At 40.1% G+C, this 14960-nt stretch overlaps 2 protein-coding genes across 2 annotated transcripts in view; one reads left to right on the top strand and one right to left on the bottom strand.

Annotated features, from left to right (window-relative positions):
- Positions 1 to 14960, bottom strand: part of LOC126251684 (uncharacterized) — a 404158-nt gene that overhangs the window by 254126 nt on the left and 135072 nt on the right. The window lies entirely within an intron of this gene.
- The window catches only part of LOC126251682 (actin-binding LIM protein 2), a 359496-nt gene continuing 359110 nt past the window's right edge, over positions 14575 to 14960 (top strand). The window contains exon 1 of the mRNA XM_049952267.1: positions 14575 to 14851. Coding sequence (XP_049808224.1) covers positions 14848 to 14851 — 4 coding nt within the window. The 5' untranslated portion in view covers positions 14575 to 14847. The remainder of the gene's footprint in view (positions 14852 to 14960) is intronic.

Here is a 14960-nt window from a genome sequence, read left to right as displayed (position 1 = left end):
TTTCTCTCGCTGTTCCTTAGGTTTGTTCAGCTGGGAGGGCTTCACTGATTCAGTCTTAGGGACTGAGAAGGACCATGAAGCCCTACAACCAGTTACCTGTGGTTGCTTCAGCCACTGGTGAGTGTCAGCTTTGCCACTGGTAGGAACCTGGGATCCCTTCCTGATGAGGAAGCCGAAGAAGACTTACGCTTCTCCAGCTGAGAAGTGGGGACTGATGTCCCCATGGTTGGTAGGGTGGGAGAGGGGGGGTGGGGGGTTGCTGCTGAAGTAAGTTGTTAGGTTGTGCAAGAGCAACAGGGAGGGAAGTGACCCCCCCCCTCCCCCATCAAGGGGGCTGGTGGTGTCTGACAGCTCTAAGAGCCAACTGCATGCGGCAGAACAGAAAATGGTGGAACCGTTGTCATAGTGGCGGCATAGGTTGACATCTTATGCACAGGATGATGTAGTCTCTCACATTTTCTCTTATCCTCAGTGTAGATCAGTCAGTCCAGGGTCTTGTATTCCATTATTTTTCTTTCTTTCTAGAGAATCCTGCAGTCTAGCGAGCAAGGCGAATGGTGCTCTCTGCTCTCAGCACTTGACACGGATGGGAGGCACATGGAGTACTGGGATGTGAAGGGCGTTCACAATCCCAAAATGTGACGCTGGAAGTACAGCAGAAAGACATACGGCCAAACTTCCAGCACTTAAAGTACCACATCGGGAGAGGGATGTATGGCTTTACATCACAGCGGTAGACCATCACCTTGACCATCTCGGGTAACGTCACCCTCGAAGGCCAAGATGAAGGCACCAGTGGCAACCTGAACCTGATTACCCCCCCCCCCCCCCCCCCCCCCAGAGGACGTGCCAGACGAAATGGACACCTCGCTGCTCTAAATTGGTGCGCAGCTCATTGTCAGACTGCAAAAGAAGGTCCCTGTGAAATAAGATACCCTGGACCATATTTAAGCTCTTATGGGGCGTGATGGAAACAGTAACATACCCCAGCTTGTCACAGGCGAGTAGTGTGCATGACTAGGCAGAGAATGGTGTTTTGATCAAGACCAACACTGACCGCATTTTAGAGAAGCCCTCCACCTCCCCAAACTTGTCCTCTAAATGCTCCACAAAGAACTGAGGTTTCATTGAAAGGAAAGATTCCCCATCAACTCTCATACATAAGAGGTACCAGGGTGAATAAGCTTTGCTGCCATCCTTAGCCTGGCGTTTCTCCCATGGTATGGCCCGGGGGGGGGGGGGGTATCATATTACTTAGCATTGAAGTTAGACCTTGACAACTTAGAGACTGCTGGTGTTTGACTACCAGCAAGAAATGACATACTACACTTCATGGCGTGTCAACCACACTCATGCCACCCACTCTGACCAGGGGCCCTCCCCATGGGCACCACCCAGTTGCAGCAAAGGCCAGGATGGCCATTTCCGGGAGTCCTGATGCCACAGGGTGGCGGGCATCTACTCCTTGGCATACATGGGGAGTTAACGGAACAGGCATCAGCAGAGTGATCCCTGTGTGGTCAGGGGGCTACAACCAACAGAATATATGGCGGCCCCACCACAACGGACTGGCTACCATGCTGGATATCAGGCGCAAATAAGCTAAGAAGTCCATTATCGCCGACAGCGCGCAGAAAGTGATACTGCACAGAGAATGGGGGAAAATTCACCCTGGAGGGTGACCTCGTCCGAAAGCTGGAGGATGAGCGGGAGTGCAGATCCGTGTCGAAGAAGGATGCGAGAGGTCTCAGTGCATGATGGACACTATGTGCCATGTAAGGCGCCCTTCCCCCATTGGCTTGCTCTTCGGGAAAATTTTGAAAAATGGAGGTCAAACCCTGCAGGGGACCATCACATAAAGGTCGAAATGTGTGAGACTCCTTTTAGTCGCCTCTTACGACAGGCAGCAATAGCTCGGGCCTATTCTAACCCCCGGACCTGCAGGGGGACAGGGAGTCGGGTTAGGTGTTCTTAGATGATAGGCACAGATGTGGAGGACTTACAATATGCCTGGTGCACAATATGGTGATCTTCTCTTGTGGCGGTCAGATATGGTTGACTGGAACCTTGATGAAGACTGTGCCCACCCTCACGTTTCCATTTAGGCCACTGTCACTTACAAATGCACCACAAATCTGGATAGTGCATGATTTGACCAGACGGATAGAAGGACACCCACGATGAGGCCCTTTCAGACACTGTCCATTGCTGATAACACTCTAATACACCGGTACATGCCATATCCATGTCTTTCACCATGACAACTCAACATCTGATGGTATTCACATCCTTCATATACAATACCAGGTACGGTAACAATAATAAACATGAACAGCACTAATGCACTCTGGTTGCTCTTCTACCTGTCACAGATAATTGCAGTCTACCCATATGCATACTCGCCAATGGTGTGTGCATGTAAACATTTACATTGATATCTGACCGTGTCTTCTGTGTGCTTAATTTGTTTGCCAGGCAATGTATATACAAAAAGTACAAATTGCCCTCTTTGATGACAATGCAAGAATTATAATTGAGCATAAGGGAGTAACTTTAACATATTTTCTTGAAAATTAATAACTGGTTCTCTGTGAACAGACTGTTAATGAATTTAGATAAAACGTGATCAAGCAGTTCAGTACTGCACAATGCCTGACCACTTCACTAGAAATAAGGCGAGAGGGTAAATCAGTAAATGAAACTAAACATTCAATATTCTTAGGTACTTATATTGATAAGAACCTGACCTGGAAGTAGCATATTGCAAAACTTTTGAAACACCAAAGCTTTGCAGCGTTTGCATTGTCGATAATTGCTGCCTCTGGATCGCAGGCTCCCGGGTTAGGCTCCCGGCCAGGTTAGGGATTTTCGCTGCCCGGGCACTGGGTGTTTGTGTTGTCCTCATCATTTCATCATCATCATTCGTGACAGTGGGTAGATACGACTGTGTAAAAAACTGGGACTTTGTACGGGTGCTGATGACCGAGCAGTTGAGTGCCCCATAAACCAATCATCATCAAACATCATTGTCGATAATATCAGATTTTAGAGATAAAAATGGCATTTTTAATTTATTGGCATTCGATATGTGCCCGTACAACTATCTCAACACTGGAGAGTAAATTATGATGATAAGAACATAGTACAACAGAACACCCAGTCCCCGGCCAGGAATCAGACCCGGGCACCTTTGGTTAGCAATCTCCTGTGCTCACAGTGTAGCTACCGGGGCAGACTTAGCAAAAAGTTGACGTACCTTTTCTATTTTCATTCACTAATGTTTATGGTATCCTGTACTGGGATAATTAGTCATTGAGAAGAAAAAGTGTTTGTTGTACAAGAGCACTTTAACATACTAACAACAGTCTCATAGTAGATTTATTCCCTTATGATGTTTGTTGTCAACAATCAATCATAGTTTGAAAACAACAACAACACTTCACTCAGCCTTGGTGTGACACAGAAAGCAGTGAGGTATTGAACAAAAAAAAATCTTTGACCATCTACTCAGAAACATAAACAATGTAACGGGTAATAAAATTAACTTCAGAAACAAACTGAAATTACGCCTGCTTGACAATGCTTTCTACTCTACATTTGTTTGTTTATCAAACCTATTGGCAACAAATTTAGCAGCAAACTTCTGAATGGCTTTGATGTCTTCCTTTAACCTTACCTGAAGGGGATCCCAAGCACTCAAGAGGTACTCAAATATGGGTCATATAAGTGTGCTATACAGTCTCCCTTGCAGATGAACTACACTTTCCTAAGATTCTCCCAATAAACTGAAGTTGACCAATCGGCTTCCATACTACCATTACTGCATGCTCATTACACTTCATATCGCTTTGCAGTTTTATGCCTAGATATTCGGTTGACATAACAGTGTCAAGCAGCAGACCACTAATAATTGTATTCAAACATTACAAGATTGTTTATACCACTCATCTGGATTAACTTATGTTTACTGTATTTATATTCATCATATCAAATAGAAATGCTGCCTAAGTCATCCTATTATCCTTCTGCAGTCACTCATTGATGATACTTTTCTGTATACTCAGCATCATCAGAGAACAGTTGCAGACTGCTGGTCACCCTATCCATCAGGTCATTTACATGTACAGAGAAGAAAAGTGGCCCTATTCACTTAGCTGGTGCACTCCTGATGATACCTTTGTTTCTGATTAATACTCACTGTCAAGGATAGTGTACTGGGCTCTATCACTTAGAAGTATTTTAACAAAACAAATTTCTGGGAAGCTAATCCATACCCTCTGACCATGGTGAACAGAGTGCAGTGGGGCAGGAATATGGAATCTGCTTGTTGCTCTTCTTCCATGTTTCACAGGATATTGTGTGAGAAAAGGGCAAGCTAAGTTTTGCACAAGTGATACTTTCTAAAACCTCGACAAAATAATTTAACTGGATTGATATAAAATCTACTCACCAAGCAGCAGCAGAACACACAATAAAAGACTGTTGCAATTTCCAAGCTTTTGAAGCCTGTGGCTCATTCTTCAGGCAGAAGGGTTGAAGGGGAAGGAAGAAGGGTGAAGGAAAAGGACAGGAGGGATCTAGGAAAAGGGATAGATTTTGGGAGAGTCACCCAGAACCGCAGGTCAAGGGAGACATACTGTACAGGATGAGAAGGAAAGACTGATTGTTGGGGACTGCATCAGACGAGATTTGAAAACCTGAGAGCTTAAAGGTGGAAGACAGGATAATATGCAACACAGAGATTACTACTAAACATCAGGTGCGAGTTAATAAGAGTCTGTCTTGCATATTACCTGTCCTCCGCCTTTAAGCTCTCCGATTTTCAAATCTTGTCTGATGCAGTTCCCAACAATCAGTCTTTCCTTCTCATCCTGTACAGTAAGTCTTCCCCGACCCGCAGTTTTGGGTGACTCCCGAAATCTACTCCATTTTCTAGACCTCTCCGGTCCTTTTCCTTCACCCTTCTTCCTTCCCCTTCAATCCTTCTGCCTGAAGAAGGAGCCACAGGCTCCGAAAGTTTGCCAATTACAACAGTCTTATGTGTGTGTTCTGCCGTCACTTGGTGAGTAGATTTTATATCCATCCAATCAAATTATTTTGTTAATAATCGATTGTTTTCTAAATCCTTGGCAATCCATGAACAAGCTTTTCTTTCAATGAAGTTTATTACATTCAAACAGACTGTGTTCAAGAATCCTGCAGATACTGATATTAAGGATACGCGACTGTAATTTTGTGGATTTGTTCTTTTACGCTTGTTAAATACAGGAGTTACCAGCACATTTTTCTGCCACTTGGGACTTTGCACTGGGCAAGAGATTCGAAATAAATGGAAGCTAAGGAAGGGGCCCATGTCATACCGTCCTACCTGTAAAATCAAACAGGGTTCCATCCGGACCTGGTGACTTCTTTGTTTTCAACTCTGTCACTTGCTCCTCAATGCCAGTGATGCCTTTTTCTATGTCCTCCATACAGGAATCTGTATGATGGTCAAATTACGCTATGTCAGAACTATCTTCCTGCGTGAATGATTTTTAATGCAAAATTTAAAAACTTCAGCTTTCCTTTTTTTGCTGTCTTCAATTGCCACGTCATCTGGACAGTGAGTCACTGTGAAATGTAGTAGAATGATGTTGGACAAAATGAATCTATCAATACTTCTTTCAATCATAAGGAGGCAATGTTTAACTTCATACACATACATACACTTAACAAGAGAACACCTTTACTCATAAGACCTGTATTAAACTATTTAGCAATGAAAATGATAAAATATTCACAAAAGTATCCAATTGCAAATTGTTTGATCATTGTCAGAACATAAACAAACACCAGAATCTAGATATCACGACCTTTCTATGCAAAGAACAATAGCACAGTATGACGTACTTGATGTAAAGTACCAAAAAAATGTCAGCAATGTTTAATTCATCATAATGTCACAGTAATTCATATTTTTATGCCTGTTATTGTAATTGTAATCAACTTTATGTAACTGCACACTGAAATATTAATGGATTCATGAAATCATTATCTTGTAAAGAGTTTTAGACAGTGTCAGTTATTTTCATCTCTAAATTCATTAAGTAACTAAGCCGTAATTGTGTTTTCATGAAAAGTATGAAATGAACAATGAAAACAAGTGCAAAGAATTATTGAAGTATCTTAAATAAGCCATGTGTGTGGCAGGTGATTCAGTTTTCAGAGGTGAAATCTGTATTGTTTGCCTGTATAAATTGTCTCAGAAAATATAACTACTTTCAAAATTCTAAAACTTCTCTCCAGTCTGGATCTTCAAATAGATAGTGATCCTGCAGCAATGTGGAGAATCCAAGGACATCAAAACTTCTGCAGCGAAAAAAAAATATTTACACTCACATGTGCACAAGACGAGACACAGTCACAAAGTTAAGTGCGCAGATTGTGTCTATGTTTTAATTTCATGTCTGGAGTAAAGATCCATCTGAGAAGATCAAGATCATTGTACTAACTATTTTTACATTTCAGTATCAGATTTGAGATGAAATTTCAACATTAAAATTCAAGAACTTTACGTAACCATGGCTGCTGATAACTGGAACATGGACCAAGATTGCGAATAAGGTACTCCTTTACTTTAGTTTTGATTTTTTAGGAAATTCCATTTTCTTGTCTGATGTTTACTGGCAATAGAACATGTTGTGTAACCAAAGGAATGAGTGCAACTAGCCAGATATAACAACTGATTTGGAAACACTTGCAATTCACAGTAAACAAGACTAGTGATGAAGACTAGTGATGTGAGCCGTGCAAATGCCCAGTGAGGAGGACATTTATAAATGGGCATTTGCCCGGGAATTTGCCCAAAGAAGTTCTAAATGCTCAGACTCTGGCCATTCATAAAAAAAGTATTTATAAACTTTTTATTGCTAGAAAGTACAATTTATTAATTAAAATATGGATAGGACAATATTCCCAAATATTAAAAGTTTAAAAATTAGTGAATGTTCTCACTTAAACCTACATATATGTTGTTTTTTTCCCCCCTCCTAACATTTCAATTTGCTGTACCAAGGATGGGTGTATGTTGCTTGTTGCTGACAGCTGCTTATTTCTCTCTCACACTCATACAGTCATTGATGAGCAAACACACACACACACACACACACACACACACACACACACACACACAGAATTACCATGTCGAACAACCGTATAATGACAGCCAGTATAAAAAAATAAAATAAAATTAAAAAAAATTGTCTTTATGTCACTGCTTTGATATGTTACACACTTTATAACCCGTGTCAAATCTCTGAATATTATTGAAGAATGATTATTGATAACAAAATTATTACTGAACATATTAAACAGCTGACATGTGATCCTTGATGATAAATGTATTCCTAAACATTAAACTGTTTTAAGCGCAGAAAAATGCTTTAGTGTCAGATGTAGAGACATTTGAGATACTATAGTTTTCTATTCTGCTCCTTTCTTTATCTAGTTCCGTATGACTGCACTGCTGAGAAGATAAAATTGACTTCATTAAAAATGCAAAATGTTATGTTTATAGTCCAATTTATTTCCCCTAATAACCCTCCCCTAATGTTCAAGCAGCTTTTGCAACTTGGCTACCCAACCACAAAGAAGCAGTGTTGCAAAACACATTTTCCAGAACAAAATAGCAGTTCAATTGCTTTTAAGTGCCACTTATCAATTAATCTTTAAAATGCATAGCATTTACGAATTTTGGTCATTTTCTCAGGCATTTACCCTGGCCATTTGCCACAACCTATTTTACACAACTGAACAAGACTGCTGATAACAAACACGGAATGCCACATGATCACTCTTGTCATTTGGTATAGTGTATGCAGTAACATTGTTGTTGTTGTTGTTGTGGTCTTCAGTCCTGAGACTGGTTTGATGCAGCTCTCCATGCTACTCTATCCTGTGCAAGTTTCTTCATCTCCCAGTACCTACTGCAACCTACATCCTTCTGAATCTGCTTAGTGTATGCATCTCTTGGTCTCCCCCTACGATTTTTACCCTCCACGCTGCCCTCCAATACTAAATTGGTGATCCCTTGATGCCTCAGAACATGTCCTACCAACCGATCCCTTCTTCTGGTCAAGTTGTGCCACAAACTCCTCTTCTCCCCAATCCTATTCAGTACCTCCTCATTAGTTATGTGATCTACCCATCTAATCTTCAGCATTCTTCTGTAGCACCACATTTCGAAAGCTTCTATTCTCTTCTTGTCCAAACTATTTATCGTCCATGTTTCACTTCCATACATGGCTACACTCCATACAAATACTTTCAGAAAAGACTTCCTGACACTTAAATCTATACTCGATGTTAACAAATTTCTCTTCTTCAGAAACGCTTTCCTTGCCATTGCCAGTCTACATTTTATATCCTCTCTACTTCGACCATCATCAGTTATTTTGCTCCCCAAATAGCAAAACTCCTTTACTACTTTAAGTGTCTCATTTCCTAATCTAATACCCTCAACGTCACCCGACTTAATTCGACTACATTCCATTATCCTCGTTTTGCTTTTCTTGATGTACATCTTATATCCCCCTTTCAAGACACCATCCATTCCATTCAACTGCTCTTCCAAGTCCTTTGCTGTCTCTGACAGAATTACAATGTCATCGGCGAACCTCAAAGTTTTTATTTCTTCTCCATGGATTTTAATACCTACTCCGAACTTTTCTTTTGTTTCCTTTACTGCTTGCTCAATATACAGATTGAATAACATCGGGGAGAGGCTACAACCCTGTCTTACTCCCTTCCCAACCACTGCTTCCCTTTCATGTCCCTCGACTCTTATAACTGCCATCTGGTTTCTGTACAAATTGTAAATAGCCTTTCGCTCCCTGTATTTTACCCCTGCCACCTTTAGAATTTGAAAGAGAGTATTCCAGTCAACATTGTCAAAAGCTTTCTCTAAGTCTACAAATGCTAGAAACGTAGGGTTGCCTTTCCTTAATCTTTCTTCTAAGATAAGTCGTAAGGTTAGTATTGCCTCACGTGTTCCAGTATTTCTACGGAATCCAAACTGATCTTCCCCGAGGTCGGCTTCTACTAGTTTTTCATTTGTCTGTAAAGAATTCGTGTTAGTATTTTGCAGCTGTGGCTTATTAAACTGATTGTTCGGTAATTTTCACATCTGTCAACACCTGCTTTCTTTGGGATTGGAATTATTATATTCTTCTTGAAGTCTGAGGGTATTTCGCCTGTTTCATACATCTTGCTCACCAGATGGTAGAGTTTTGTCAGGACTGGCTCTCCCAAGGCCGTCAGTAGTTCCAATGGAATGTTGTCTACTCCCGGGGGCCTTGTTTCGACTCAGGTCTTTCAGTGCTCTGTCAAACTCTTCACGCAGTATCGTATCTCCCATTTCATCTTCATCTACATCCTCTTCCATTTCCATAATATTGTCCTCAAGTACATCGCCCTTGTATAGACCCTCTATATACTCCTTCCACCTTTCTGCTTTCCCTTCTTTGCTTAGAACTGGGTTTCCATCTGAGCTCTTGATGTTCATACAAGTGGTTCTCTTATCTCCAAAGGTCTCTTTAATTTTCCTGTAGGCAGTATCTATCTTACCCCTAGTGAGATAAGCCTCTACATCCTTACATTTGTCCTCTAGCCATCCCTGCTTAGCCATTTTGCACTTCCTGTCGATCTCATTTTTGAGACGTTTGTATTCCTTTTTGCCTGCTTCATTTACTGCATTTTTATATTTTCTCCTTTCATCAATTAAATTCAATATTTCTTCTGTTACCCAAGGATTTCTACTAGCCCTCGTCTTTTTACCTACTTGATCCTCTGCTGCCTTCACTACTTCATCCCTCAAAGCTACCCATTCTTCTTCTACTGTATTTCTTTCCCCCATTCCTGTCAATTGTTCCCTTATGCTCTCCCTGAAACTCTGTACGACCTGTGGTTCTTTCAGTGTATCCAGGTCCCATCTCCTTAAATTCCCACCTTTTTGCAGTTTCTTCAGTTTTAATCTACAGGTCATAACCAATAGATTGTGGTCAGAGTCCACATCTGCCCCAGGAAATGTCTTACAATTTAAAACCTGGTTCCTAAATCTCTGTCTTACCATTATATAATCTATCTGATACCTTTTAGTATCTCCAGGGTTCTTCCATGTATACAACCTTCTATCATGAGTCTTAAACCAAGTGTTAGCTATGATTAAGTTGTGCTCTGTGCAAAATTCTACCAGGCGGCTTCCTCTTTCATTTCTTAGCCCCAATCCATATTCACCTACTACGTTTCCTTCTCTCCCTTTTCCTACTGCCGAATTCCAGTCACCCATGACTATTAAATTTTCGTCTCCCTTCACTATCTGAATAATTTCTTTTATTTCATCATACATTTCTTCAATTTCTTCGTCATCTGCAGAGCTAGTTGGCATATAAACTTGTACTACTGTAGTAGGTGTGGGCTTCGTAATTAACATTGTAGTCACCTAAAACCACAGGAGACAATAATGAGTGACATTTGTTTGTTTATTCATTATGGCAATGAATGCATTCGTGTGATTATTGTTGGCTGAGTTATAAACTGTTCACCATGCTGTTTTAACTTAAATTCTGAAGGGTAATACAAGTGTAACTACATGGGTAATTGTTGGTAGTGTCTTATATTGTCATTAAGGATTCTGACAGCCATTAACTGTGGCTATTCTCAGCAGCAGCTGTAAGTTGTGAAACCTCTGAAAACCAATCATATACTTTCTTCATCAAACTCCATACACACTGTTCCACCAAGACAATGTCCTGTCAGTCCTTCTTGTCTGTGATTTCTTTGCAGGCCAGTAGTGATACATTCAAGGTGCTCACTTGGGACCACATTTATCAGCATTGCGGATATAGTCTGCAACTTGCCCGTGCTCTGGATCCACAGGAGACACTCCCTTGGCAGACCCTGATGGCAACAGTACAGCAGGTACCATAACAAGTTGGACTGTGTTCAAAACAACTCCCGTAAGCACCACAAAAGCATTCAAGCTAGCTTCACCATGTGAGGCACTGGCTTCAAGACCAGTGGCAGACGTATCCTACACAACAGTGACACAATTGGAAGCACTACTTTACCTCAACAAATGACGTGTCATCCAAGCATCGAGCAGGTATCACTCCACTGGTCCTATATTTAGGATGGTGCCCAGCCGATCTCTGCCTTTGCAGTCCACTGAGCCACTGGAAGCAATTCTGAAGCAGTGTTACCAGGATCTACACCATGTGGTTCCAGCAGCAGCCCGATCTGGAGGATACCACACCGCAGCCACTATGAGCAGCCAGCTGTTGCCCAGTGAACTTCACCTCCTCTGACTTGGCCTCCTGTATACTCAATGCTCCAAGATTGGTATTCTTTTGTTTGGAACTTAGACTGTCATATATGCTCAGTAGTTGCCGTCACTATACTACCAAATGAACTTTGACTTTATTGCACTTCCTGAATAGGGGCCTGTGCTAATTGAGTATAATGCTTCTTATGCCTGTCCCAAACTAGTCCGGTGACTTCCATCATGGCGATTCCTTTGTTGGAACTTATAATCTCTCAAGTGCCTTCATGGACAGTGACAGAATAATCTTTATTGTTTATCAATCATTAATTTATGGTTAAGTCCAGCCAGCCCACTAAATCTATATTGAACAAGTTTGTTGGTAGTTTTGTGTGATGTGAAAATAAATGCTAATTAACTATGACCTGAGAAAATCAGATATTGAGTATGTGCTGCCACACAGGACACGTCAGTCAGAAATTGCTTACTCTTCAGCCTACCTGTTTTGAGGGCACATCACTAATTGAATATTAGTTGTTCTTTGGCAACTGTGCCTTTAGTCTCCCATGGCGGTAGAAACAATGGCTGTCAATGAATGCTTCACAACATACACCAACTGCTATACGATTCAATGACATAGTAAACAACAGTTTCATTTCTGTTCATTGTAGCTTTAGGAAATACTGATTATGTGGCAGTCATCTGATTGCACAGTGGAAAAAAATGTAATTATTTTCTTTATTAGGCATTTTTGGCATCTGGTTCACACTCTCTTGATTATTTAATCATTTAGGGATCATCTCACCATTTAGTATGATTTCTGATTTATAATACAATGAAAATAAGTAGCTTCAATTATACATACACATGTAACACATAAATTTGTTTTTATGAAGATACAAGAAGTGGTGTTCAAGAATTTTGCACATTAATGTCATTACTTTTTTTAAACAAACCAACAGGAATAATACTGAGAAATGGGAAAAGGAGCTGAAGAAATACTAGAAATAAAAATACAGTAGTCAGTCATGACAACAAAAATCAGAAAAAATATAGATATATTGGCAAGTGACAAACATAAGTAACATCATTTCATGCCTAGGGTTATGAGAGATAACAGTTGCAAAAGGGAGACAAAATCATAAACAAAGTCTAACAGCTAAGACTGAAATTCAACAACACCTTTAGTCAGCTGCAGTAAGTTAATAATAATACCTAACAACTGAAGTAGAAGGTCAATAGCAGTCCTTTCATTTTCCATTCACCATGTATGGCGTTTTCCCCTTTCATGTCAAATTTTCGCCGTTGTCTATCTGTCTCAACACCCCCCCCCCCCTTTTCTACCCTGCTGTTACATATTGTCTCATTTTCCATCAAAAAGGTCAAATACATTGATAGCTACCAAACTGGCACATTTTTAAGACAGTGTGCTTAATAATATGAACATTTCTTTCATTTTGAAACAAAAAGATGACAGAAAAATGTAAAAGATGAAACTTACAGGTATCAAAAAGAAGGAAAATCTTAATCCAAAGATCAGATGCTTCATATAAAACTGACAATACCATCAAGCAGAGATCCTTTATCCAATTTTCAATAAGTCTATAAAGAGCCATATGAAGATAAATAAAGAAAATTAAATACCATATATATGTAGAACTGCAACTGTAAAATTATAAAAATTAAATAAGTAAATTGACTATGTAGCAGAAGAAATTTTTCAGCACACTTCCTCTTATGATCTTTAATTACGTCTTACTCAACACTCTTTACCTCCGCAATGGTGAAATAAACTATACAGTAAGAGAAGAGTGTCATATTTGAATTTTTATTAGATTCTCTTTCGTACAATTTTGCCGTTCGTTTCTGTGAACCCCGAGCTGCCTAATGTCCAACAGATCAGTACCGCCCTTCCAATTTGCTGAAGGAGCAGCAGGGGAGAGCAACACAGATATGCCGAAAAACTGAATTGACAGAATCTTGCAGATAAATGCCAACTAGATGGCGAAAGCCGACTTGAAAATGTTAAGTCTAGGAATATACTACAGACCCCTACGGGTCGCTGCCGTATAAATAGTGAAAATAAGATTTATTCTAATTGCAGCGCGCACAGAGGCATTTAATCAGTCATTCTTCCTGCGTTCCACACTTCTATGCAGCGGAAAGAAACACTACAATGGTACAATTAAAAGTACGCTCTGCCATGCACTTCACAGCAGTTTGCAGACTACAGATGTTGAAACTTATTCCATTAAATTGATGGATTAGTTCCCAAACAAAATCTGCTGCGAACAGTGCATCCAAGTCCGCAATTACACAGTAGCGAAGCGCATTCCCTTTTACACATCTGAACCCTTTTATCAAGGATGAAGGTGATTGGTTGCTATAGAGATAACGTCGATAAGGAGTGCATTAATAATTTACATTAGTTGGGCCAATATGAATTATTTAGCTTCTATTTTACAGTTGGAATAATGTGCTGCGTACAGGAACGCAGTTAATTTATGTCGTACCTTACAAGTCACACTCCCTTATATTATCAGGGAATGAATTTTCTTTCCACATACAGGAATTTCTCGCCTCAAAATTAATTTTGGCGCCTAAACACGTCCACATTCATATCTAAACTACAAAAAGGAAACAAACTACTAACGATTTTGCAGCAACTCATTCTGTGGCGTATGTATGGATGATAGTTTTCTTAGTCGCTGTCGAATCAGAGTAATAATTAGTGACGCAAGATAACAATTTATAGTTACATCTCGCCCTTTCAACAAACCTAGTTCATACATCTTTCACAACGCTGTTACCGTGGTGTTGTGTGAATTTATCATTTTACCTCACACGAGATTTATTTATAATGAATGAGAGCAAAACAACTTTTCCAACAGTTTTAAAACTTTACATAGCATGTTTACTTCATTGTCGTTAATTACAGAGTGTCAATGACAGTATTTCATGTCATTTTTTGGAAACCTCAGTTCTGTACACTGTAGATCACCTCTTAAACTAATATGTCATTACAGTACAGTGCTTTCATTGTCATTCTGGTCACAGTTATTGTTCTAGTAAATCAGCTCTATGAGTGGGAGTGAAACTAATTTTTAAGAACGAAAAATTTGTTTTAAACTTTATTACTATTCTGCTGCTTCCTTGACGGCGCAAATACAATTGTGGGCGTATAGATGGCACGCGAGTGTCGATTATGTAATTTTTTTAAGTCTCACATTTTAGATATATATATGTAGGTTTATATTGCTTCCCTTCAGATTAAATTGATCAGAATTACGCAGCGAATAATCGCTGTTAAACCTGCTCACGCAGGCTTCATTCAACAACCTATTGAATGAAATTCGTATACGCCTCCCTCTACTTCCCGTACTTGAACTCGTCCTTGCGTGAGAGGTGGATCAGTCGTATTTGTGCGGGTTTGTGTTTATATCTGTTTGTGGTGTTATAGCCTATTTTTTATGAACGGAGTATGAACTATAGGTGACAAATTCTAACATCGGAAGCTACAAGAACAGAAAGATACCTCATCGGTCGCAGAAATGGGTAAGTGTATTTTGCCGGCGACTCGGTAACGTGAGGGGTGAAATGTTTACAACGTCGTTCTTTATTTAATTTCCTTAATTTTACACTTTTTATTTTGATCGTTAATGGC

This window comes from Schistocerca nitens, chromosome 4 (genome assembly GCF_023898315.1).
Source record: "Schistocerca nitens isolate TAMUIC-IGC-003100 chromosome 4, iqSchNite1.1, whole genome shotgun sequence".
NCBI lineage: Eukaryota > Metazoa > Arthropoda > Insecta > Orthoptera > Acrididae > Schistocerca > Schistocerca nitens.
Note: the sequence above shows the minus strand (reverse complement) of the source record. Positions and strands in the feature narration are given on the sequence as shown.